The sequence below is a fragment of the Neophocaena asiaeorientalis genome, unplaced genomic scaffold (genome assembly GCF_003031525.2).
Source record: "Neophocaena asiaeorientalis asiaeorientalis breed wild unplaced genomic scaffold, Neophocaena_asiaeorientalis_V1.1 scaffold521, whole genome shotgun sequence".
In the NCBI taxonomy this organism is placed as follows: Eukaryota; Metazoa; Chordata; class Mammalia; order Artiodactyla; family Phocoenidae; genus Neophocaena; species Neophocaena asiaeorientalis.
Window position 1 is genome coordinate 3155207 of NW_020174712.1, and position 26663 is coordinate 3181869.

The 26663-nt window shown below is 38.5% G+C and overlaps 1 protein-coding gene across 4 annotated transcripts in view; it reads right to left on the reverse strand.

Annotated features, from left to right (window-relative positions):
* SORBS2 (sorbin and SH3 domain containing 2) overlaps positions 1–26663 on the reverse strand; it is a 205853-nt gene that overhangs the window by 41061 nt on the left and 138129 nt on the right. For 2 of the 4 annotated variants that reach the window (XM_024760016.1, XM_024760019.1), the window contains exons 8-12: positions 25532–25704; positions 20369–20435; positions 19636–19680; positions 16915–17104; positions 14130–14244 (exon numbers count right to left, since the gene is read on the reverse strand). In XM_024760016.1, the coding sequence (XP_024615784.1) occupies positions 14130–14244; positions 16915–17104; positions 19636–19680; positions 20369–20435; positions 25532–25704 (590 nt within the window). Of the gene's footprint in view, positions 1–14129; positions 14245–16914; positions 17105–19635; positions 19681–20368; positions 20436–24739; positions 24764–25531; positions 25705–26663 lie in introns of those variants that run through there. The other 2 variants (XM_024760020.1, XM_024760018.1) reach the window with 2 other exon arrangements.

Consider the following 26663-nt stretch of genomic DNA (forward strand, 5'->3'; position numbering starts at 1 on the left):
TGGAGGGTCGACTGTACAGCACCGCTCTTCTCTGTGTAACTCAAAATATTCATAAATCAAACATTGCCTGAGGGGGAAAAAGAAAAATCAGTAACCACTCCTTCATGTAGAAATAGACTATAAATAGAAATTTCTTACATACAGGAATGGTTTGATGTTTAAAGAAATATTTGTAGTCTTCAATCCTTATAAAACATAACCTTCTTTATAAATTTTTGTCATGTTGCCAGGTGTTATTTTTATGTAGACATAAAATGTAAGCAGAACTTCTTTCATTGGTTAACATAGACATGACTTTTTAATAAAAACCACAGAATTTGGTTTGAAATTAAACTAGACTACCTGGTTCTTAAATCAGGTACAGATTTATATCTTTGAAATTAGTTATGTTCAGGGTTAGTTTAAAATAAATGATTTAATGAACCAAAATATAACCTTTTTTTAGAAGAGTGTACTTTTAACATTTTAGTCAGAAAATCAGCTCTCAGTTATCCATGGTTTTAGGGACAAAGAAAAGTAGATGATACAAATTGATAAATAATTCCAAATGCTTATTGTACACACCATTTTCATACTTCTTCATTCTGAACAATACAATGAAACAGATATTAAACAAAACTGTTAGATATGAATTTGAGATGAAAGTAGTTGTGGTATGATGTATGATGTCTAGGATGTATAGGGAAATGCCTACCACGTATATACACACACACATACACACACACACACACACATACACACACACACACAATCCCCCTTACGCATAACTCTAAAATTGCTTCTATTAACTAATATTTTCATTTTTACTGAATGAGAATGGAATTGCCCAAAAAGAAACAAAAGCATCTCTCTGCAAGAGAATATTACCCTCTCTTTTCTCTAGACAGAGAAAAGCGTATTATAATACTTTTAGTTCCTGTAAAACATTTAGATTCTGAATTTCTCAATAAATATAAAGATAGAAAAAGATTGGTCTGCTAATCGGATAAGTTTACATGACTGTTTTAACTATTCAGCTACTCTGAATTGGACACTGGAAAGGTGGAAAGATAAATACTAAATAAGAAGGATGGCAAACAAGTAAATAAATAAAACCAGACAATTATATTCTGATTTTGAAATATTAATTCTACATGTTTGCAGAAGAGCAACACCAAAGAGCCTCAGAGCACTGCCACCTGTGTGGCTCACAGCTTTCATGGGACATCCAACCACAAACCACAGTTGGCCATCAAAAAGTATCCATTGTGGAACACCCTTAGAATACCCCTAGAGTGATCAGAAATTTTGAATCACCAGCTAAATGATTTTGAATCATGAGCCTAAACAATACTGTAATATGAACTAAAACATAGTGTGAGAAGTGAAGGCTCTACACTGATAAATTAATTGTGTTTCAGACTTAGGCTAAGAAACTACAATTACTCCTCCTTGTGCTGGTTTCCACAACCTAAAATAAACTGAAACCAGTATTGTGATGTGTGTTCAAAGGAAAGGTTCAGTATTAAATTATAAGGAAACAATAAAAAGTCTAGATAGATGACTAAGAGAAAACCTTGTATGATAAGTATATGAATAGTACTCATTCTGAAATGGAAATTGTCTCCAGAAAGGAGGTAGTTATTTTGCCTATTATGATCTACTGAGTATTTACATATTACCATTATTTTAACACACCTAAATGAAGGTCACATTAATAAAATACAGACACTGAATTGCTCTTTCTGCTATGTGATCATGTGATTAAACTTTGCTTAAAAGTCCTTAATTGTTCCTTATTAATGCCAACTTCTCACTTATATTTATGGATTAAAAAGTATGTTATTCATGGCATATACTAGGCAATTGATAAATGGTAGCTAAGATAATGTGTAATCAATTACAAATTTTACCAGAAATGTTTTACATAAGGTTATTAGAGACAGAATCCAGTACCTTATCAGAGGATTTTTTAACACTGAAAAACCATGATGTGAAGTTAATAATATAGTTAATATGCTATCAGAACATACAGCACCCCCTTCTCAATCCCTAAGAGATAATGCAAAATCAGTTTACCATCGGCAAAGTGCTTCTTTATGTGATTTTTTTTTGCCTCTACTGTTAACATTACAGAATGCATAGAATTAAGTTTCTACTATTTTTATCCCAAGGATTATTGTGTAATGTTAATTATAGAAAAGTATTTCACAGAAATGAATGGTTAATAAGAAATAGTATTAAGTAAATAATTTGTTTCTAAAAGATTTGAGCTCTAAATATATCTTTTGGAATTGCTAAGAAGTATGGTATAAAGGAAAAGCACTGAAGTGAAGGTTAAGCGATCTGTTTTTTATTTTTAATTTGCCACCATATTATCATCTGATTTTGGACATATTTCTTAAAATAGTTGGACTCTACTTTTCTTGACTGAAAAATGAGGGAGTTAGACATGGCGATCTCTAACTCCATTTCAGTTCTCAATGAACTAACTGTCTTAAAAATATCTTGGAAATATCTGACCAAGATGTCTGAGAGAAATATCTGACCAAATTGAATTCCAAAGTAAATTCTTTGGCTGTTCATGCGTTGAAATGATACCCTTTCTTCAGATCTAGAGGTAACATGACACACAGAATAGAACCGCTTGTTGTATTTGATTTTCTTCAGATTATACACCTATCTATAGCAAATAAGCCTTTAGAAATGATTGAATTCAATAACCCAGAATGTTTCTGGCTACTCTATTTTACTTTTTATTTAATATATAAATATTTCAACACTTCTCTGTTTTAACATACACTGTGATGCATACCTCAGGGGAAATAATTTGGAATTGCAAATTGGTCTAGAAGGTTGGGTATTTCCTCCTGAGACTGTGCCTGCAATTCCAGTTGTCACTATCGTGTGTCAGTAGTATATCCTGCAGCATAGGTATTCTACTAGTTTTGTTTTCTAGTTGCATGTATTTAACTGAGTTAAGACTTTTCAATGAAAATATTTATTTTTCATACTCTCTTTGACTAATTCAAATAACACTTTACATTGCCAGGCATACATTTTTTTTTTCTTACCTATCAGATTGTCATGAGCATTCCTATACAGAGATGGAAAATGCATTTCATCTCATTTGCCAGTGATAATGTATTAGAGTGGCTGCCTGGATTATAGCATTGAGAAGGATTAGTATTGTCTGCCAAGGGTATCTGACTGGGAAGTTGTGACATGTGTGCCAGTTATTTGTCAGCCCTATTCTTGATTTTATCTGATGTTAAAGTCCACAAATTGTATTTAGGAAAATGAAAGAATTAAAGTTTAGGAATATGTGAGACATAAAAATCTGATTATCTAAGAATATGAACCGTCATTCTACACCTCCAAGCATGATGATAAAACGGCTCAGAAGAGAGTTCTAGCAGTATTTTACTCAGTCTAATCAAATATATGCACTAACACTACTACTCTTGCTTTTTGATTATCACACTCCTGGATACCAGGATGCATTGAATAGTTCACCTGCAAGCAATGATCGGAATGATTCTTCACCTATGTTTCACAAAGAGCCAACAATTTTGGTATAATTAACGTCCAGGCAATGATACTGGATACAATCTAGTGATGCAAAGACAGATTTTCAAAAAACAGCTTAGACACTTTAGCGAATTGTAAAACACGGATGTTCAGAATCACAGTAACAGGTCCTAAGAGAGAAATCTGAAAAAGAGAATAATTTGTTTTTACCTCATTGGAAACACCAGAAGAATGATCTTGAACATAGTCCAGAGCCTTTTTAGGAGGCTGGGTGTAGATGCACCACATAAGCAGAAGTGTAGAGATGGAATGGAGGAGAATCAATGGCAGCAAGGAATGAACATGTGGAAAAGGTGACAACAGTTAGAAATTGAGCGCTGACAGTATCAGATACACATATAGAGTGACATGAATGGAGCAAAATGGGTGTAGCCCAGGAGGAAGAGTGCGATGTTCGTAAATATTCTCAAGCACTGGGCAAAATTACTAGTGATTTGATTAGTATATTTATAAACTCATTTCATCAAATCAAAATTAGCACTCCTAGTCTCTAGCCACAGAGGAATGCAAGGTACATTAAAAAAACACCAAAGGAGCAGGTGGATAGCATGCTGGTGAGTTTCCATGTGTGGCCTGAAAATGATTGTAGAAAAACGCTGATAATTTAGGCTCAAAACAGAAATTGGTCCTATCCCTGTAAACTGTCTAATCAACAATAACAACACATATAAATTAAAGCTAGGGAATTTTTTTTCTCTAAAGCAAAATGCATTTATGTGAATACTTGGATTCAAATTAGGAAAAATACTCTTCCTATTAGTTATAGAAATTCTAAAAATATTATTTTGTTTATACTCATTTACAGTCACTTTTGATCCAGTTCAATAAGATACAATGAATCTAACCAAGTCTCCTTTGCATTTTAGGGGACAAAAGGGACTAACTACTATAACCACCTAGTATATAATATATGGTCAGTATATGACTGTATAAGTCAGTCTATGACATGATAAAAGAAAGATTGTACTCTCTGATCTTTAATCAAACTTCTGTGCGGTGTATTCGGTATGTTCTTTAAGTGTTTAAAATTCAGAAACACCAGTGAGAGTATAAAAACTATGTAACTGACAGACATCAAATGCACTGCTGTCGGCAGCTGCAGTTCCCCAGTAAAACTCGAGTTAATAAAGGAAATTGCTGTTTGAAGCTTGGGTTGATGCTTTATCCCAAACAGATTAAGCAGTTCTCGTAAGGTCCACCTTTGGTGGAGGTCTGGGGACTAGAGGAGTTGTGGTGGTTTTCAGTAGCAGGAGGAGAAATCAGGGTCCACAGGGTTTCCTCGTTTTTCCTTTTCCTTATATCCCTAAGGGCAAATGAGACATTTTATAGTGGGGATATCCTGGCAGTATATTATAGTGGGGATTTGCCAGAAGTTTTTGTTTTTCTGATAGGTCTGAGTTTAACTTCTGACACTGCCACTTAACTCTCTTGGGCAAATTACTTAACCCCTCTGACCTCCAGCTTCTTACTGGAGGGACACTGTGAGGACTCAGATCATTAGTATGGAACCCAGCCCTCTTCAGGTGCTTGGTGATTCCTCAGCAAATAGGAGCTATCATAATAGTAAGTTTTATTATTGTAAATTTCACAGTGCTTTTCTGATTGAGCTAGATCCAAATGGACTGTAAACAAATACAAATCTTCTATAAATCTGTAATAATTGTCTGACTATTCTAGGACCGATACTATCAACATTTTGAATCTGTAATCAATCAGATATAAAATAATCTAATGCATGATTTGGTGGGAAAGAAAAACTATATAGGAAGTGTCTGACATGTTTAAATGTTTGGTAGAGAAGTGAATGCGGGATAAACTGTACCAAATTTGTGTGTGTAGAATATACTTTTCTCAGAGTGTTTTTGGTGTACATAGTATTCAGCTCTCGTTCTCTAAATGACACCTATCTCTTCTGATAACGATATGTTTTATAAATCAAACAACATTCTCCTAATCGTTTTATATTAACAGTCTAGCCTCACTTACCGGGCGTCCAAACTCCAGTTCTGAAAAGAATTTATACCAGGGCTCATTTTCTAAATCTATGTCATCTGGATTTATGCGATCAGTCTGGAGCAGATGTGAAGGAAAAGGGAAGGAAAAGTCACACTGAGCTAAGTGAGGGCAACGCTGTGAGGCATGAAAAACACACACATTCGCACACAAACATGCATCAACTCTCACCCAACAAATCTCAGCCAGAGAGAACAAAGGAAGTAAAGTAAAATGGGCAAAATTAGGATATGAAGGTGAGCTTTGATGGCATCACTTAGGCCCCTAGTTATTTTCTCCGCCATCATTTCTAGTTTTCTCCTTAGCTTGATGCATAAACTATGACAAACTCTCTGTGACAGTGAGATTGAGCATTGATAGCACAGCAGGATATTAAAACAGGCTCAACTCAGTCACCAAGTAGCTCTTCTGGGCGAGTCACTCCATTGCCCCTGCCCTCATTGGTCCCAGCGTGTAAGCCTGGAGTCAGCAGACAGTTCGCTCAGGTGCAGGCACTTGGAGAGCCTGGGGAAGGCAAGGGGTCACGTGGGAAGAGATACAAGGTGGGGGAGGAGTGAGAAGTGCTGGGAGACTGTTAGCGGGTTGTTTGGCATGAAGAACCCGGGGTCTCGGTGAGAAACAAAAGGGCAGCAAGGTGGGGGTGATGGTGAGTAGCCAGCCTCTGATTATCTTCTTAGCCTCTGGGGAGCAAGGGCTGCGTCTGAACTTCCCGACGGCATGAGATAAGTTAAAGAAGGAAGGAGCTCACCCAGATGGGAGAGAGAGCCGGGGTGCACGCGCTTGGTGTGGGAATGCTGGTCCTGGGCGGAGGGGAGGGGCTACCAGTTACTTCTCCATATGGTGACAGAGAAATAGGCTTCCGGCCAGGGTCCCTTGGAACAGGTGTCGGAGTGGTTGGGAGAGGGGGCTGTAAGAAAAAGGGGTGAAGGAAAAACTGCTTCATTAGATGGAGGTTCTCGATGGAACCAAGAGGTCACCAGCTAGCGGCACTTTGTGTCCTGCCTTAGGTAAGACAGGAGGAAACGTTCAGGAAAGGTGAAATGTCCCCGGGGTCTCAGATAATTTAGGAATGGTCCAGATCACTGAAAAGGTGTGAAGACAAGAAATCTTCACAAAGTGAAGAAAGGCCACGTTTTATGAGATACCCTGAGTATCACCTTCTACCGGTCCACCTTGAGCTAGAGAAATGGACCTGGGTGGAGTTAAGCTTTTCATATTACTGTGGTCGGTCAAGGTTGGGGAAGAGAGAGGCAGAAAATCCCACCCTGGTTTGGTTAACACTTTAGAGAAAAAAATTTTTTTTTTTTTGGTAATTAACTTACACCCCTCCACTGGTTTCTGAATGTCATATTTAAGATACAAAGCCTAGGACTGTTAATATAAGCAGGTTGAGAAAATATATACATATTATATATATGCTTTAATAATAGAAAAAAAGACAGAGCATTTATTTTACCCAGTGATACCCTTAATCTTTTAAATAATACATGCCTGACCAGATTCATTCAGGCCATTGATTTTACATTAAAAAGGGATGCTTAAAGTACTACATATGGGTTATGACTTCTTTGAGAATTTATTACATGACACTAATTAAGCGTGGAACAACTGGACAGTAATATTTTAAGTCAGGGGAAAAATTAAAAAACTCCAGTTCTCTAAAAGCCATTCACCTGGGCCAGGAGAGGACATATTCCAGGAGTTATATGATGTACTCATGGCCTCAGAGCAGATCCGTATCATTCCCTTCCAGTTCCTAAAGAACTCAAGGACCTCCATGGAGTAACTACATCTCAGCTCCAGAAGAAATGCTCTACAACCTTGTGATCTTGGGTGCTTTGAGATATGCCATATTCAAACAAAAGCCATTATTTGACATTAGCTTGTCCGAGTGTTTTGTTGGCCTGTTGCATTCCCAATAATTTTGTTAATAACACACAGTCTGTATTTAATAATCAATTATATCCAAAGTCTTTTTAGAGATGTGCTTTTTATTTCAATATTTTATGAGATTATAATAGTAGTTACAGGCAGTGATAGAAAAGTTTGAGACATGATAACACAAGAGCGAAAGGGCCTATGGTATCCAGAATATGTGGTGACCATAATGATAAAGGCCATGTAACAACCCTGTGACATGTTTACCGTGAAGCACTAGGGGATTAAAAACCGACTATGATAATAGTTGTGGTGGTGTCACAAAGCCTGTGTCTGGACAAGCACAGTATTGAGATTGTTCTGTTCTTTCTTTTAAAATATTATTATATTTTATAATGTTATGGGGAACATCGTATAATTACTATGAGAAATGTTGCAGAAATTTTGAGATATATTCTCTTACTTAGTCAACATTATATTTGATTTTACATTTCAGAAGTAACAGTGAAATTGATAGAAAATATTCTGGTAATTAATTTACCATTTTCTGTTTAATTAAAAAATTTGTTTCAATTTATCTCTGGTTCAATAGTGCAAAAGTAGTAATTGAGATTCTGATAGTACTGAAATACTGTTTTTCTCCAATCATCATTTAGATTATAGCTGCAGTATGTAGGTATTTTGTGGAATAGTTTGGCTGGAGCTGATATTTAAGGTAGTTGACACTAGAGAGAATTTTCCAGTAATTTTGTTCTGTCTATAGAGACCCAGGACTGCTTCCACAGGAAAACTAATCTTTGGCTTTTTCAAATCTCACTGTTTCTAATGTTATATCCTTAATAATATTATTAATTCTTGATTTTATAATCTCTGTTTTCATGTACAGTACTTTATTTTGCTAAGGGGAGATAGAAACTTCTCTTAGAGGAGACATTTGTTTAAAAAACATTTTGAACAGTAGAGGGCAGCAAATGTAGAGGGCCAAACAAGTAAGTATATTTGGTTACAACTTCACTTCGATGTCCACCTTAAAAAATAGATACAACAAACAAATATACTAAATCCTGATTTATAGAAATCTATTTCTATGATAGACTATGGAAAAGGGAGCAGAATATCTACCATCCTGCACCCTACCTTGGAATGGCAACTTCCCATGAATTACGATTTTGTAGATTAAAACTTCAATTTATCGTCTCAGTGGGCAACTGTCTAGAATTCATGCCAATAGAAGTTAGAAGAGAAAACCCCCGCAAGGATAATTGGTAATTCTCCATAACTTTGGAACTTGATGAAAGGCACATGCTTGAGCAGAGCCTCGATGGTAAAGAAATGGTTAAGTGGCAGAACTAGAATTTTCTATATGCTGTAGTTGACCTTTGGAATCCCTTTAGTCAGGAAACAATTAAATGTATTATGTAGCAATCTTGAGTCACTCTAAGGTACCCAGAGGCCTCACAAAAGTCAGTGATACACATTCAGATGGTCAGCCAACAGACAGACATACATACTAATGATCTCACTAAATCAGCACTTTCCCTGAGTGACTTGAAAGTGTTTTAGTCGTTCAACATGAATGTTAACATTCAGAAACTCATTTAGGAAGCATGATCATGCTCATAAAAGACAACAAAAGAGCAGAGATACTGCTGTCCCTCTCTCTGCCCTCTTTTGATCTCTTTTCATTTTGAAAAACTCAGCACACCTGGGCTTAACAATGAACATGGGGGTCATGAGCTCAAGGGGAAGTAAGAAAACCTAAAATTATAAATCACACACAATTCTTATTTAAAGGTAACCTGTTTTTGAAGTTTCGTTTTCTACAGTTTAAAAGCATTTTGTTGCTTTTCAGGTTATAAAAATTCTACTGTTCTCAGAATTCTTATTGTGGGCATGGGATTTCTATGTGCTGTTCTGAACAGAAAAATTGCCAACATCATTTGGTCCTTTATAACTTATGCTCATTAGATTTTTAAGCTTTAATGACATTGGCTGCTATGTTTTATATCTATTGAGATACCACAGTAAATGCTCTATACATTGTTAGTTGGGTTAATTTTTTATGGTTCAAACCAACAGATGAAAGTCTCAGAATTTTTATAGCTTAAGCTTTAAGTGACAGTCTTCACTGCTAAAGAAGCTTAAGTTTACTGAGGGCTTAAATTGCATTTCAACTCTGCCCTGTGTTTTCAGTGCTTTTTCTTTCACTTTTACCATTATGTGCAGGTTTAATTATTGTAGAAGAAGATAACATCTCCCCATTATTTTCTATTTTCAAGCATAAAGGTGTCCTAAATAAGTGCTTAATTGAATTTATATTATTTTATTTTAATGTGGTTCACCTATAAACATATCCAACCCAGATGGGTTGTAGAATTTTTATTAATGGAATAAATTGCGGTTCAAATCAGTTTAAGATAAATTCCTGGTGATGGCAAAGTATTTTTCTAGATCAAACATTTGGCCCATTTAGTCATCATTTCTAAATTTATAGTCAAATGAGCATCTAGGCACTTCGAAAATTGTATTCAGGGGCTTCCCTGGTGATGCAGGGGACACGGGTTCGTGCCCTGGTCTGGGAAGATCCCACATGCCGCGGAGCGGCTGGGCCCGTGAGCCATGGCCGCTGAGCCTGCGCGTCTGGAGCCTGTGCTCCGCAATGGGAGAGGCCACGACAGTGAGAGGCTCGCATACCGCAAAAAAAAAAAAAAAAAAAAATTTTTTCATTTTTTACTTTCCTGTTAAAGAATATAAATGCATAGTCCATTGATTTCTAAGGAAGAGGAGAATTCTTGTGGCCAGGGTTGGAGGAGGACTTCTCTTCCTCTACCCCCTTTGTATGCTAGGGAATCATGGAATTCGGGAACCACAGTTACTAATAGCAGTGTGTGGAATCCCCCGTGTGTGATTTGATGGAGACCCATGGTGCCTTTTGTCACTAGAAATGTACAGACTTCATAGATAAGCAACAGAACAAGGATTAGGCCCCACCAACTTTACCCACTAACTGCAAGGGTAAAACCTATACTCATTCCCTTACTATTAATTCAGTGTATATTCACTGAACACCTACCATGTGCCAGGCATTGCGCTAGGTGCTGGGGATTTGACTGGTGCACCAGTCGGGGTCCCTGCCTTCAAGGAGCTTAAAGTCTAGTGAGGGACACAGACAAGTAAACAGGCCATTACAATTCAGGGTGGTGAGGGGTAATGCAGTGTGCTGTAGGGGGGCTCACAGCAGGGGAAGCTTGGCCCCAGTAGTGTCCAGTAGTCAGGATGGTGCCCTGGGGGAAGTGAGACAGGCCAAGGGGGAGATGGGATTTTCCACAGGAAGAAAGAGGTGGTGGAGAGAGTATTCCTGGCAGAGAGACAGCCTGTGCAAAGGTCCATGGGGGGAAGATTGAGAGCTCTCTGTAGAGCTGGAACATGGTGACTGAAGCAGGAAGGGCAGGAAGATACTTGAGGCCAGAGAGGTCAAAATGGGGGCCAAACCACAAGGTTTTTTGTATATTACATTAAGGAACTTGGATTTTGCTCTAAGGACACTTGAGAGCTGGGAGAAAGTTTTGAGCAGGAGGTTTTCTAAGATTGCCCTGGCTGTGGTGTGGAGACTAGATTGGAGAATTAGAGAAAAGAGTTAGTGGCTGTCATTCTAATATAGGCAATGGACAGTTGTGGACCAGAAGAGAGGAGTGGCCGTGGCATGTCTCCTGGGAGGCAGGACTTCGAGATGGCTGGGGAGAGGGGAATCCAAGATGACACTTGGGAAAACTGGGCAGACGGTGGCATCATCTCGGAATTCAAAAGAGCAACAGAGCCAGTGCACCAGTCAACCCAGCGGCGGTGTATAATTTACAGACGTTAAAGATGAAAAGAGCAAAGGAATTCTCACAAACTGTCTTGGAGGAAAAAGACATGAAGGTGCCTAAATCTTGCAGTCCTTACATGTTGTCCGTGTGCTGTTCCATCACTCTCATTTAGCAAACCTGCTCTCTATCCTCTCTCTTGTGTGTGTCCGAGACACTCTCAAATCTTACGTGAACTCTACCAAGATACAGCCACTCTCTGCAACAGCACCATGCCCTGAGCCCTTTGTTTTTGTTTTTCTGATTTAGAGAGGCAGCTGGAATGGATTCAGGGTTGATGAAAAGAAAAAGATAATAGTCAGAGTCCTATAATAAAAACCTGGCCAAAATGATAAAGATGATTAGCTCAAATCATTTTGCGTAAGGCTGGCCCTCAGCAAAATTGTTTAGGAGGGATAAACATTTTGGTTCTTTCCATTTCTTCATAAGATATCCATTTTCATTTCCTTCCAAGTTTCTGGGTTCCCTCCACTGCTCCTTTCCTGTGGCAGCAGAGACCCATCCGTACCCAAATCTTCAGCCATACCCACATTCCAGATCTTTCCATTCTTCTTAGAGCTAGTTAAGTATACTGGTCTTCTGTCCTAACTATTCAGGGCCCAGGTTGCTGGTAAAATAAATCCAGTACACTAATTTATTATAAATGAACAAATAAACTAACTTATACTGCAAAATAATTAAATAATCAAATACTCTAATTAAGGTGATAACGACTACCAGCTAAATGTGTTTTCAATTTAGCTAATCCTGGATGTGCAGCAGTATGGTGGTGATTAAGTGCACCAGGCATGAGTCTGCCTGGGCTCAACTTCCAGGTCCAGCACTCACCAGCCACGGGAACCTGAGCAAGGTTACTTAATATGTGCTCAGCCTCTCTATCTGTAAAACGGGAATTCCATACATCTACTTCATAGGGTTGTTGGGATCATTATATGATATAAGGCATAAATTACTAATTATAAGGCCTGACACATAAGTAAGTGCTCAATAAGGAGCTACAACTACTGCTATTGCTGCTGTTATTATTATTGCTATTTTTAAACCGGGAGCCTTCAAAGCTTTAACCCAAAGACATGAGTAAAGTGGAAATTTCAGTCGCAATGACGGGCCTGTGAGTAAGCTCTTGATGGGGCGAATTCATTTGGTGTGTCTCCGTTTTAACCATACAGGAGATGGTCTACTTCTCACAAATGTGGCGCTACTCTGCATATTGATTAAATGATAGACTCCAAGTTCCTTGAGGTAAAGACTATGTTTTGCTCACTGCCGTGTCCCTCACACGTAGGACGATGCCTGGCACATAGGTGGGGCTTCACAGGTTTTGCTGCATGAGTAAATACTAGAAATATCCTGACGGGACTGCTTCCAGAATCAATCCTGTTTCCTGACATCACAGATACAAAAGCATTCCAGGACAGTGACATCCCCCAGCATCCTAAGAGTCTCAGACATTGTTAGAATGATCATTAATGTTTCGTTATTTACATTTAAATCTGACTCATTATTTTGCATGATTATTTTGTTATTTTAAACTTTATGCAATGGTGATATCATGGTTCACCCACTTCTCATCTTAGAAATTTCAAAGATCATGATATTCAGTCATATAACTTAGTGAATGGGTTATATGTTTGCAATGGAACCTGCAGTTCGGTGGTGTTCCTTTTTTTTCTATCAGTTTTTCTGGTAAAGTCCTGTTACTCTAAAAGATATGAGTTATCTGAAGAAAGGCAAAGAAGGCTTAGAAAAATATCCTGTATGAATTATGTGATTATAAGGTTTTTGAACATGTTTCTCAAGAACATAATCATAAATACAGTGTTTCAAAAACTAAATGAAGGACACTTATATTGGGTGTGGTGAGCAACGGTTTCTAATCAAATTTCAGGGCTGGCCTTATGTTATATACAATAATGTGGTTTCTTGGATACTCTTAAAGGCACTGACAAAGAAAACTCTCTTTTTCCTGTTCACTGACACCTAAAATTCTTTTAAGACAAAGACAAGAGCGAATTGCAGCCAGGTTTTGATAGAGGGGATGCAGAGGAATTATAGAATTTCAAAGAGATCCTGAAGGCATTGATCTAGGAGGGAAAGCAAGGACTGGGGGAATCAAAGCAAAAGAGGGCCAAGGAACAGCCTGTTTGTTCAATTGTACTTTGAGGAGGCAAGTGGTTATTTTCAACTTTCTATGTCTTTTCCTTTGCATGTAATTAAAATATATAATTGGGAGAAACACTGCAAAGTTAAATATAGTCTTGATCCATTAGATTGACAATCAGTCAGGAAACTTGAGGCTTGGTAACCTGAGGGAGATTTAATAAGAATCAATTAAAACAACTTGTTATAACAAAGGACATTTGGAAAATTTCCCTTTAAGCCAAAGAAATATTAAGAAACCAAAATGGAAACCAAGGGATGGAACTGCCTGGTCCATTTGTATCAGAGAGAATGAATGATTGTTCTCATTAGCAATGTAGACTGGCAATTCAGTGTTGCATTTGAGAGTTGTTCTTTTCCTTTTTTAAAAAATTAAACTCAGGATCATGATTAGGCATATTTATAGTTACATGAGAATGAGTCCTATATTTGATGAGTAGGGACAATATATTAGAGACTGTATTTTTAATTCTGAGATAAGATACACAAATCATGATACAGAATAAACATGATTTCTAAATAATGCCAAATAAATAAATTACCTTTGTGATTCAAAAATTGCTAAACGGTATGAAATTCAGGTTTATTTGGGAACCCAGGAAACCTAGAGAACTGGCATTCTGTTTAATGACAAGTGCTTACTGGTCTTTCATGCTGCAGAATGGATGACTTCCCAGGTTCATATTCAAAAATACTCCTTGGCTCAGAACGAAATTTCCTTGTGTCCACTTTTCTGTCTGGAGGGTCCCAGTCATGCCTAGAAATCAACAACAAATTACATATGAAAGTAATTCTCTGTGCTTAAAACTGTTGTATAAAACCACTGATTATCTGTTTTCAAAGCTGATTTTAGTATAGACTTTTTTTTAAAGCGTCTCAGGATAAAATGTTAATATGCAAAAAAATAGCACATTTGTGTTCTGTTTTTCATAAATGATTTAAAGAAAGCCGTTTCTTTGATTTCCTATTATATTTTCCTCTACTTCTTTTCATACAAGGACTATTCTCCTGCTGGCTCAATAACTCACACGAGGGGTTTGTATTGATAGAAATGCAGCCAGTTAGCTGCTGGTGAACTCTGGGGATCACAAATGGCAGCTGTGTATTTTTGTGTTTAGAGGAAGTAGCGGTTATGCTCCATTAAGTTATGTGAGTTTATCCTATCACTCTGTGACCTGGCGTCCTTGATCCGAAGTGACAAGGAGTAATGTACACGTCATGTTTGATCTTGTTTATCTTGCAAGTGGCATCATAGTTTGTCTATGAAAAGTGCAAAAGTATCACTTCGGTTGCCATCCATAAGAGCAAGTTGTATGGCAGTGGAGATCCTCCATGGCTTTACCCTTGAAAACCCAGAGGCTGGCATCTATTCCATCGCATAGGAGACCCTGGAATCAGCTCTTTTTCCTGAACTAATATCCTTCAAGAGGCAGGCAAAGAGGGACTTCAAAAGTAAAGCTTTTCTAGGTAGCTGAGGCTGAAGAAGGCTTCCTTTGAGAGGATCACATTTGAGGAAGAAGGATTTTCTGACTGTAGATGGAGGCAATTCTTTTGTTTTTTTCCTTTTTTAAAAAAAATATATTTTATTTGGCTGCGTCGGGTCTTAGTGGTGGCATGCGGGATCTTTGTTACCTGTGAGGGATCTTTGTTGCAGCATGTGGGATCTTTAGTTGTGGCATGTGAACTTCTTAGCTGCGCATGTCGGATCTAGTTCCCCGACCAGGGATTGAACCCGGGCCCCCTGCATTGGGAGCTCAGAGTCTTAGCCACTGGACCACCAGGAAAGTCCCATGGTGGGGGCAGTTCTGACCCATAGAGTGGGATGAAATTCTGACTCCATGCATGTTGGAAATAGAAGTTTCTACAAGACAGGAGAATTAGGAGCAGGCAGGTCCTGGCTTTCTAGTAAATTGATGAGCGATATTCAGCAGATGTACTTTGAGCATCACATAAGGCAATGTATATGAAAACATTCTAGAAAATTTTAAGGGATTATCGTGTTTCTCAATGAAAGATTTATTTTTACTAGACATATAGGACAAAATACATTTAAATCTGAGTTCATTTTGGTTCTTTTTTATGGCAGAGATAGTATTTTGTGTCTAGACAATTATTTCTCAAATTTAAGACATAACACCTATAGACACATAATCATCATGAGGAGATGGGCGTTAACATGAGAACTCTTCACACATAATGTGTGTCTATCTTTGTGGTATCTTACACCTTATATGAGCAGTTACTTTTAATGGTATAACAGGGCGTTGAATATAATATTTCTGGGATGGGTATGACAGGTGGATGCTTAATAACCATATTAATACTGAATAATTCTTATATTCTTATTTATTATTGCTGGTATAGCATGAGCTATGGCTTTAGTTAGAGCTGAGTGTGAATCCTGGCTTGGACATAGTAGCTGCATGAGCTGAGCAACTTACTTTAATTTCTAAAACCACAGCTTATTTTTTCTCTCTCTCTCTAAAATGGGTTTAAAATAGAACATATCTCATTGGGTTGTTCTCAGAATTAAGTAATATCATACAGGAAAAGTGCTTAGGTTCGTGGCTCACAGTGAGGTCTCAATGAAGGTTACCTATAAGTGGTACTATTAGTCATTATCCTAATAAAAACGGCCCAATAGAAGTGTGTTTATAAATTTTTATTTTTGTTTGAATAGTTTCTATAAAAATATTTCAGTGGGGAAATTAAAATTAGTGTGTGGAAGTGAGTCACAGGTAGACACATTAACTAATGCCTTACTTATGATTTATGAATAACCTTTTCTGTTTTTAAAAAGATACTTTTGTGATCAGAGGGGAAATTTTAAATCATTAATAGTCCTAACATTTCAAATCTGAGGAAACTGAAAATTAACTGCATAGTCTCTGACCTGCTATGCCAAAGGGAGCGTCAGTTATTTCTATTTATTTGTCTCATATGCATTTATTTTATTTTATTTTATTTATTTATTTATTTTTGCGGTACACGGGCCTCTCACTGTTATGGCCTCTCCCGCCACGGAGCACAGGCTCCGGACGTGCAGGCTCAGCGGCCATGGCTCACGGGCCCAGCCACTCCGCGGCACGTAGGATCTTCCCGGACCGGGGCTTGAACATGTGTCCCCTGCATCGGCAGGCGGACTCTCAACCACTGCGCCACCAGGGAAGCCCCATATGCATTTATTGATCAAAGAGTGGAGATGACGCTCAGTTACTTCAAGTCTAACTCAGGTGACCATGGTATTATGAACCAATGTTGTGAAAGTGTTCGCTACACTCTTGATAGAAGAGGTAAACATGGCACCTTTATAAGACTATACATATACTATCTCAGAAAGGTAAGCAGTGATTCTTCTGCTGAATGCCCTGTGGGCTTATTTTTATCCTAAGCTAAATACAGGACACTTCAGGGGAAAATGCCTTACTTTTCTGTTGAAGACCGATCTCTTGGTCGAAGTGGTGGGACTGGAGGAGGAATGTGTGGGGGAGGGACAGGAGAGGAAGCATCCTTAAAGGCATCAGTGCCGTTGTCGGAGTGGCTTTTGGAGAGGGGTCTGTAGGTCTGGGTCTTGGCAGCAGGATGTGACTGAGCACTGTAGGGTGAGTTGTACAGGCCTATCACGAAACACAACACAGCAAAACAAGAACAGAACAGAAACAAATAACATTTTGAAAGTGCATTACATTATTTATACCCCACAAAAATATCCCATGATTTTACCAAGATTATTATCAGTAAACATATTCACAATGCATGCATTGGATGGTATGCTCTTGATTTATTAATATTATTAATTTATTAATCATTATTAACTCATTAATGGATTGCATGCACGAGCATTGGTTACAGTGAATCCTCATCAATTATTATGGAATTAGTAATAATTCCAACTGGTACTAGAAACAAACTTACAGATACTTAGCAAATTTTCTCGTGGATAGTGTAAACTAATATCGTAGTTAAGATTTTAGAAGAAGATTAAAAATACTTAATAGAACTGTTTCCAAATATCTTCTATTACTTTAAAAGCTGTGATTTGCATATGATAATTGACGTGTTAATTGCAATCAAACAAAATATTGAGCAAGTTAAATACATGCGGTGCAAGGCATAAGGAAACATCAACTCTCAATAAGCTTATAGCACATCTGGGGAAAAGAGACGTGATTAGAATTATGATTGAAAATAATTGGTAGCGTATGATAAAGGCCGCATGAGGAAAACATATTTTAGGCATTAAAGATTTTAGAAGATGGTGATTGGTCAGAGAATATATCACAGAACTGATGACACTAGAGTGAGCCCTGAAGGATTGGTCTGGGTGGGCCGGGGAAGAGGGCAGCGGAGATGGCAGAGGAAAAAAAGCAGCAGAAAGTGCAAGGCATAGAACAGTGCGATGTAAGGTTAGTAGGAGGGGAAGAGACTAATCAGAGTTGCTTTGTCTGCCGATTAAATGGTAAAACTCTAAAGAGCTCTGCAAGTTTATACGTAACTACCGTTCAATTGACTAATTCTAATGGATGCAAACTTCAATATGAAAAATAATTATAAAAATTCTGAATTTCCTGCCACCTCAATCTTTTGAGCTAAGTCTATTTTCATTCATCTGCTCCTCCTGAAGGTCCATGCAAATTGGCTATGACAAATGAGACAGTGTCTGCACTTCTGTTTTGCCTCAGTGCTACAGTCAGACTTCAACTTGAGCGCTTGTTCAGAACGAAACAGCAGACCCAAAATGGAGTTGCTCGTGCTAAGCCCCACAGCACCAAACCGAGACTTAACTTAGTTACAGTTCTGACTCTGCCAGAAATGGAATCTTAAAGCCGTCCATCAGGAATGGCCTGGCCAGGAGGAGCTAGATACTCTGCCTGACAGCCCCCTGCCCTCCCCTCGCGGAAGGTGACCTTGCAGTAACCCACCCGCTGTTTTTCTTAGTCTAACTTTCCTGTTCCTGCTCCCTTCTGCCTATTGAAAGCCTTTCGTTTTGTTCAGCTCCTCGGAGCTCCTTTCTGTCTGCTAGATTGGATGCTGCCTGATTCATGAATCGTTTAATAAAGCCAAGAAGATCTTTAAAATTTTCTCAGTTGAATTTTGCATTTTAACAAGCGAAACACAGGAGAGGAGTTAGGAGAACCTGAGACCGGGAATAAAAGTTGAGGGAATCTTAGCAGGCCACCTGCTGCCGTCTGGAAGAGCGAGGACTGAAAACCAGATTCTTGCAGCTTGCTGAGCCCGTTCTGCTTGTTTTTTTCCTTCTACTTGTCGTCGGACACTAGTAGCAGAATCCTCAACAGTGAAAAGGCCTGAGTGCTGGCCTTCAGGCGTCGTGGAGGGGACAATCTCATCCCTTTTGGGGGTGTGGCTGGCAAGGGGACCTTGATGGGAGGCTGCAGCTGCTGAATGGGCCGTGGGCCTCGGAGACTGCTCTACAGAAGGCAATAACAGGCACTGTGCAGTCGTCCTGAGCCTGGGGCTGGGAAGTGACAGGCGGCCCTGTGTGGGGTCCCCTGATGTGACATTTAGGAGAAAGCGATGATGGAAACATTTTTCAGGGGTCCCTCACTCCAGCCTGCAACCATTTCACAAGATACCAACTCACTCAAGTTCAAGTGGAAATGCCCGGAATTGAAGTCGTTCCGTTATGACCGCTGGCAACTCTGAGTCAGAAAAGTGGTCCAGCAAACTGGGATGTTTAAAAATCCTTCAATAAATGATTGCATTTGGAGCAAAAGCATGGACAGGGTCACAAAATACCTTGCTTGACTTGTTTTTGGTGAAGTGTATCTGAAAGATCTTACGCAATTGTAATCATTCTCTCTACTGATAAAAGGAGATCTTTATCTTATTTTGTACCCCCTGTTACAGTATGTTCTTTCCTGCTGTCCTTCACACTTTGGTTAAACATTCCTGAAGCCCAGAATAAACTAACAGTGGGGATGAAGGAGATAAAATAGTATTAGTTCTCATTTCCATGAGAAAAGATCAAATCTTTCGTTATACATGCTGAGAAAAGAAAAAAAGCATCTTCCTAATTGTAGAGACTGAAATCGTGCACTCAGAGTGGTAAAAAAAAAAATGACTGGGAAGTTCTTCCAAGCATGGGAGGACACAGTGTAGTCATGGCAAGCAAGGAAACCCATCCTACCTGCATTATATGTATAAGGAGTATTATACATGTCTGTGTCATCATCTAGAAAATGAAACATAAATATTATGGTAATACAGATTGGTCACCGCATCCTAACAAGATAGCAGAACTTCAGAGAAACAACAGATTTGTTAGAAAACCAACACATTTTGCCTAGTTCATTAAACCATTTTTAAATTTTCAAATATTATGGGTTTTTTTTTTTTTCTGTTGTTTTTTGTTTTGTTTTTTTTTGCTGGGACTTTGCAAATTGACTTCTCTGGGCTGTTTACAGGTTTGCTCTGCTGCCCACTTCACAGCATACAGATATCAGTCCCTCTTCCTCCTTTCTGCCTGTCCTGGATCATGAATTTCCTTTAGTAAGTGCTTTAAAGATCCCTCGTCAACTCAGTGAGACCCAGCTACAGTCACTGTCTCGATATGGGGCAGATGCACGTGGACAGAGGAATAATGTGTCTGTTTAAGCAGATAATACGCTAGGCCAGTTTATACTGTGGATAGGGAAGGATGAAGGGTCACCTTCTAAGAGGCTTCCTGGCAGCTCAGGGGTGAAGCAGCAGTGCAGGTGTCTGGGAGTTGAGGGGTGATCTAAGAATAAGGAGGAGTGTTGAAAAGAAGGAAGGGCCATGAAGTTTGCTGGGGTCTTGGCAGTTTGTGTGAACCAAAACTACACAAAAGAGTATACATCCTTCAGCCCACAAGGACCTGATCAGAAAACAGAACTACATACCCGGCTTGTGCACCATGTGGATTTGCTTAAACATGGTCTTGTACCAGTCCTTTGGCCTGTCAACTGTCTGTAAAAGAAAATGTCCAACAGTTACAAAACTGGTTCCAAATAAACATTGTTCCTCTTTGTATATTATATCTTTTTAAATAGAAGATTTCTGTTCTGACTCTTTACTATGTCATGATGACATATCAGTAATTTATCCAGGGATACATGCCATTTGTAAATACATTACCCTTTGTTTGAGTGGAGGCTGAGTTGGAATGTTATACGCTATGGTTTTATTTCTTCCAGGTCACAGCTGTGCCCAGCCCTAGGTAGTTGATATTTGTGCAAGCTTATTTATATAAAATTAACTGAATAAAAGTTATAGTGTTATAATTGTTTGCTTCGCTCCTTTTGGTGATAATTATCATTATCCATAATAACTTGTTAGTATACTGGTCAAGACATTATTTTAAAAATTAACTAGGGAATATTATGGACTCGAATTGTATTCTGATCATTGGCTTAGAATTAGAGAACTAAAAATTCGGCATTTACTAGTCTAAGTTACTAAAATACTGACTATAGTAAACAATCTAGTGTCCTAGAGCAAGTCACAAAATATAGATATTGTTTCAAGATTTCTTTAACATGATAATAAAATGTTGGCAACATTTGCTGTGCTAAACTGTAAGTTCCTTAAAAGCAGAAGCTCCTTATCCACCCCGCTTTTGACATAATATAAACAGTAGGCTGCAGTGGAAAGCTGAGATTAATGTCAGATCAACCTAGATTCAAATCTTGGTTCCTTTCATTACTGTTTAATACTTCCAAGCAATAAGAATTTGAGCAAGTGAGGTAACCTTTTAGGGCCTCAGTTTTCTCTTCTCTAAGATGAAATAATTATATCCACATCGTAGAATTGTTATGGAAATTGAAAGAGACAGTGTATACAAAAAGACCTAGAACAATGCCTAGAATATAAGAAATGCTCAATAAATCATAACAGTAGGAAACCTCAGATATTTACAGAATAAAACAATGAATGAATCCAGGTTATTGGATGGAAGTCTACCTAATCGTATACCTGTGAAGGTGGACATATGCCTTTATAATCATAATTCAAGATTTTGCTTGGAGTGTCTTCATTTTAACTCTTCTAGGGTTATTCTGGTAAGAAACTTGACCATTCTGTATATAGTGACTAAATATACAGATTTTTCGAGGCAGTTCTCTTCATAGAAAATATTCTGTTAGGAAGGCCACAAAAATATTCTTGTATTTGTTAGACTGAGCTTTGGTGTAGATTTTATATCCTGCTTTTTCTTTCCAATGTGGTCATCGTGTTTTCCATCTGGAAATTGAGGGGTTTGTGCTATATCTAGACTTATTTTGATCTCTAAGAATACATGATTCTGGTAATCACCACAAATACAGAGTAACATCAAGGGCTAATTGACTTTGTTGGGAATCACTTCTTCACTCATTCTAGGCTCTTTCTACAATGGAAATATTGAGTGGATCACTGGTAGACTTTATACTCAAATGGTGGCTGTTATTTGCTGGGCTAAACAAAGTAGATGAACATGTATCTTTAAGGGACACTTATTTTCATAAAAGATGGATTTGTTTTTCATTAAGCTTTAATTCCTTTGCAGTCTTTAGCAATAAAAAATAAGACATAACTTTGTGTAAAAATGTTTCCCAGCCATACCTGGACACAACCAATGGCAACGAGGAAGCTGAATAAGTGAGTTATATCGCTGTATATGGCAATGCATCCTGACAGACAGGAGTTTTTCCTTCACTTGCTGGAGGGCACATATCTGGCGGGATCTCTGTTGTGCCATCTGCTAGCTTTATATGGTGAGCACAGAGATGCCAGAAAATGCCCAAGTTGCTTGGCAAAGAGGAATGTGAAACTGGTAAATGGGAATACTAAAACTCTATGTCCGTTTCTAAAAGAAGTCCTCTAAGCATTTAAAGTCCCTTTTAGAAATGCCACCATGTAGGTTGTTATGGCAAACGTTGAGATTAGGTAAACGCAAGTCTACTCAAATTTCAGGAAGTTTACTTCTGTATTTGTTCTTCAAAATGATTTTGCATGGGCAGTAACTACTAGTAAATCACTATTTGGTTGTTTTCTATAACTTGGCTGAATAAACCTGAAATTTTACACTCCTGTAGTTTACAAAACATCAGAACTCTACATTGATTTATCGTGCAGAGATTTCCAAAAAGGGAAAAGACACATATTTTCTACAGTTTTGGTGATAATTATCATTATCCATAATAACTTGTTAGTGAGTATAGTGTTCAAGACATTATTTTAAAAATTAACTAGGGAATATTTTGGACTCGAATTGTATTCTGATCATCAGCTTAGAATTAGAGAAATAAAAATTTGGTATTTACTAGTCTAAGTTACTAAAATATGGCTATAGTAAACAATCTAGTGTCCTAGAGCAAGTCACAAAATATATTGTTTCAAAATTTCTTTAACGTGATAATAAAATGTTGGCAACATTTGCTGTACTAAACTGTAAGTTCCTTAAAAGCAGAAGCTCCTTATCCACCCCGCTTTTGACATAATATAAACAGTAGGCTGCAGTGGAAAGCTGAGATTAATGTCAGATCAACCTAGATTCAAATCTTGGTTCCTTTCATTACTGTTTAATATTACCAAGCAATAAGAATGTACACCAGTATACATTATTCTATTCTATTTTTGCCCCTTTCCAGCTTGGAAAAGACTCAAACGATGTTATATTTGAACTAGAAGGAAAGAATCTTACATTTCAGTTAACTACTCACCTTAATTACACAGTCTCGTGGGATCTGAACCCTAGCGGTTTTTGTTGTTGTTGTTTTTAAGGATGGCAGTAAAAGGCTAACATAGACGTCCCAGGTCGCATGAGAGAGGGCAGTCTGGGAGCTGCTTCCCTTTCTTCAGATAGTTCAAAGGTACATTTGGTTAATTCTTGGCTTTTTAGAGTTTCCATGTTACTTTTTGAAATTCTGTTTCCTTGGTCTATGCTGGTTGTCTAAAATGAGACCCTGAGATGATACACTGGGACAGTACTGCCTTTGGTGTGTACACTGAGCAGAAAGCCCCTGTGAAGCAATGTAAGTCTGATAATCATTACTTTCTATGCGGATGAGAAAGAAAAACAGCCTTGGAGATTCTTGGCCTGCCGTGGCTCAGACATGGCGAGACTCCACATTTATAAACACAGCTATACTTGGGGATGTGCTCTGTGGGGCTGACAGATAAGAAATGTGAATGACTCTTCAGACCTGTACCTTCTCTGCAAACTTTGAACAGTCTACATAAGAGCACAGCTGTACATAAAAATGCTGGTTCCTTATAAGGAACTTCTGAGTTGCTTATATTTTTATTTTCTATTTTATAGAGGGGGAACTTGCATTGAATGTCTAGTATCTGCATTTGTTTATGCATATCTAAACATGCTTTTGATTTGGCAGTAGATTAAAAATAGAAATTTTTAATATTTCTTGATTTTTCACTAACCATCTATAACATCTCAGTTTTTTCCTTTTAAAACGTAAAAAGCAAGGTCTTGCTATTTAAGAAAATTATATCTTACGGATAAAGACAGTTCCAGATTTGCATGTCCATTTGTGTCTATCATATATTGACTTAAAAACATACCTAGAGGTCTCAGATAAAAATCAGACAATCTATAACTACACAGAATCAGGGATCTCCTAATTTGTCAAGGGTCAATTAAACAAAACCAGTGACACTATACCTGTCTGACACTGTATCCCTACGTTATTACGAAAAGAAATTCAAATTAAACCATTTTGAGTCAGAAATCTTAAAAGAGAAACAAACAACAGAGTGCCACCACCGGAAACATGCAGCCACCATAAGATTAAGAATGTTAGTCACAATCCCTGAACTCTTCCTGTCACTTAAATATGACAATCATTGGTTCCAACAGAGATTTTTAGGACTTTATAATTAGTCACATTCAACATCCCCAGAATCTAATGAGTCTAAAGCCCCAGCAGCTGCTCTACAGATTTACTTTCTGGCTTCCAATTCTAATACAGATGCTTGGAATAATCAAGTTTCAACTCTCCTCTCTGAACACAGGATCCCCATATGATGAATGCAAATCCAAGGAGACAAGAGACCCTCAGTCTTTGTCTTTCGTTCTTTCTGAGCGATTCCAATCGTCCCTGATCTCTTTTTCTGATCTCTTGCCGGTTCTTTTCCTCTCTCCACCCTTGTCTTTGGCCCCCCAGGTTTGCCTTCCAGGCCAGTAGCTTTCGGCACCAGCCCAGCCACATACGTGGGTGTTGCAGACCGAGTGTATGCAGTGGGCGCTCCCTTCTCTCACCACCCCCCAGTTTCACCTGCAGAGGTGCTGCCGCTCTCATCCTGGCGCCCCCAGTATTCCTTCACGCAGGCCAGCACAGACCTCCTCTCCAAGTGGACTGGATCAGCAAGCAGCTGCCTGCCCAAGCTCAGCCTCTGCTGCTGCTGAACTTTGCCAGAAGGGGCTGCCCTGAAACACCGAGCAATGTTCTGGCAGAGTTTAAAGACTTAAAAAAAAAAAACCCAAACACTTTCACTTATCGCCCCGGAGAGCTCTCAGCAGGCACAGCTGACGAGGGACACTAAAACGTGATGTGTATTTTCCTCAGACAGTTTTTCCTTTCCACGACATGAACTCCCTTCCCTCCAATCATCTCGCTGCCCAACACCCAATTCACAGCTCCCAGTCTCCTGGTGGTAACACATCCATCTCAAGAAACAAATCACCGGTTTATTCGCAATGCACATGGGAATTCAGTGCAGCCAAAGAATTCACATTTTCTTCTTCCTTCTTTTTCTCTTTCTATTGCCCCAACACTCCATGGAAAAGGTAAAACCAGACAAAGCCTACTTTTATCGTTTAACAGAATCACAATTTTCGTGATTTTTTTTCGTGATTTTTAATTGAAATGGAAAAACAGATTGGGTCATTATCTTCAATCGACAGTTCCCTTTCTCTGCCACACACAGCATAATATTCATGAGAACTCAGATGGCACGGAGGGCAATCCTCATTATATAAGAGCATAGGAATGCACAAAGCCATTGACAATCCATCCTTTGTGGAGCCTGTGCACAGCCCCGGAGCAAGGCGCGCTGGCATTTCCTACCGTTCTAATTGCCGTGGGGATTCCGGATTCATCCACCGGCCCGATCCCCGGGTAGTGCGGCGCTTTGATGACTGTCACTCTCTTCTCCTCCTCTGAGGATCTGTACAGTGGTATCGAGCTGCCCATGCTGCCGTCCAGAGACTGTGCATGCTGGGGGTATGTCTCTGAGGAATCTGTGGAGAAAATTTGGTGAAATATACTTGATGCACGAGGAATCAAATTAATGGAGCCTCATGCCTACCGTAATATAATATATTTAATTACATGTAATTACGTATAATTACATAGTTATATGTAAATACATAATACTATATTATAATATATTTATAAATATAAAGTGTATTTCCATCACTATATCTTTTAACTCATTGACCTTAAATTTGAGCCACTCATTGTTAACATGTAGGTGTATATTGAATAGACCTCTAACAACAAGATCATCATCATTCAGTGTTGAGGGGAAGGGGAAGAATAATATTTGTTGAAAGACCATGCGGCCCCGTGGCAGCCACTGTGTTAAGAAAGCATGGTACATGCATTACTTTTTTTTGTTTTGTTTTTTTGCGGTACTCGGACCTCTCACAGTTGTGGCCTCTCCCGTTGCGGAGCACAGGCTCCGGGCGCGCAGGTTCAGCGGCCATGGCTCACGGGCCTAGCCGCTCCGCGGCATGTGGGATCCTCCCAGACCAGGGTACGAACCCGTGTCCCCTGCATCGGCAGGCGGACTCTCAACCACTGCGCCACCAGGGAAGCCCGCATTACTTCATTTTATCCTTCTAGTAATCTTGGGTGAGGGATCCATTTTATAAATGAGGGGGCAGAAGCTGAGACAAGTTTAGTAATTTCCTTCAGCTCATCATTTACATTACTATTATTTTGGTGAAACTGCTGACTACCATTATCTTAAAGTACTAAAGTGTACTTTTAGGATGAAAAATATGACTATTGAGTCTATGACAGTGATTTTATAAAAATAAAGTGAAAACAAAAATCACGTAAGGAAATCTTCACATCCAAACATATACTTGGATGTGAAGGCATATGGGTAGAGAAATGATCGTAAGCTATTAATATTAACATTTATTTAAGACTCCACGATGGCCACTAAAGTAAAGTAGCTTCGCTTTTACTT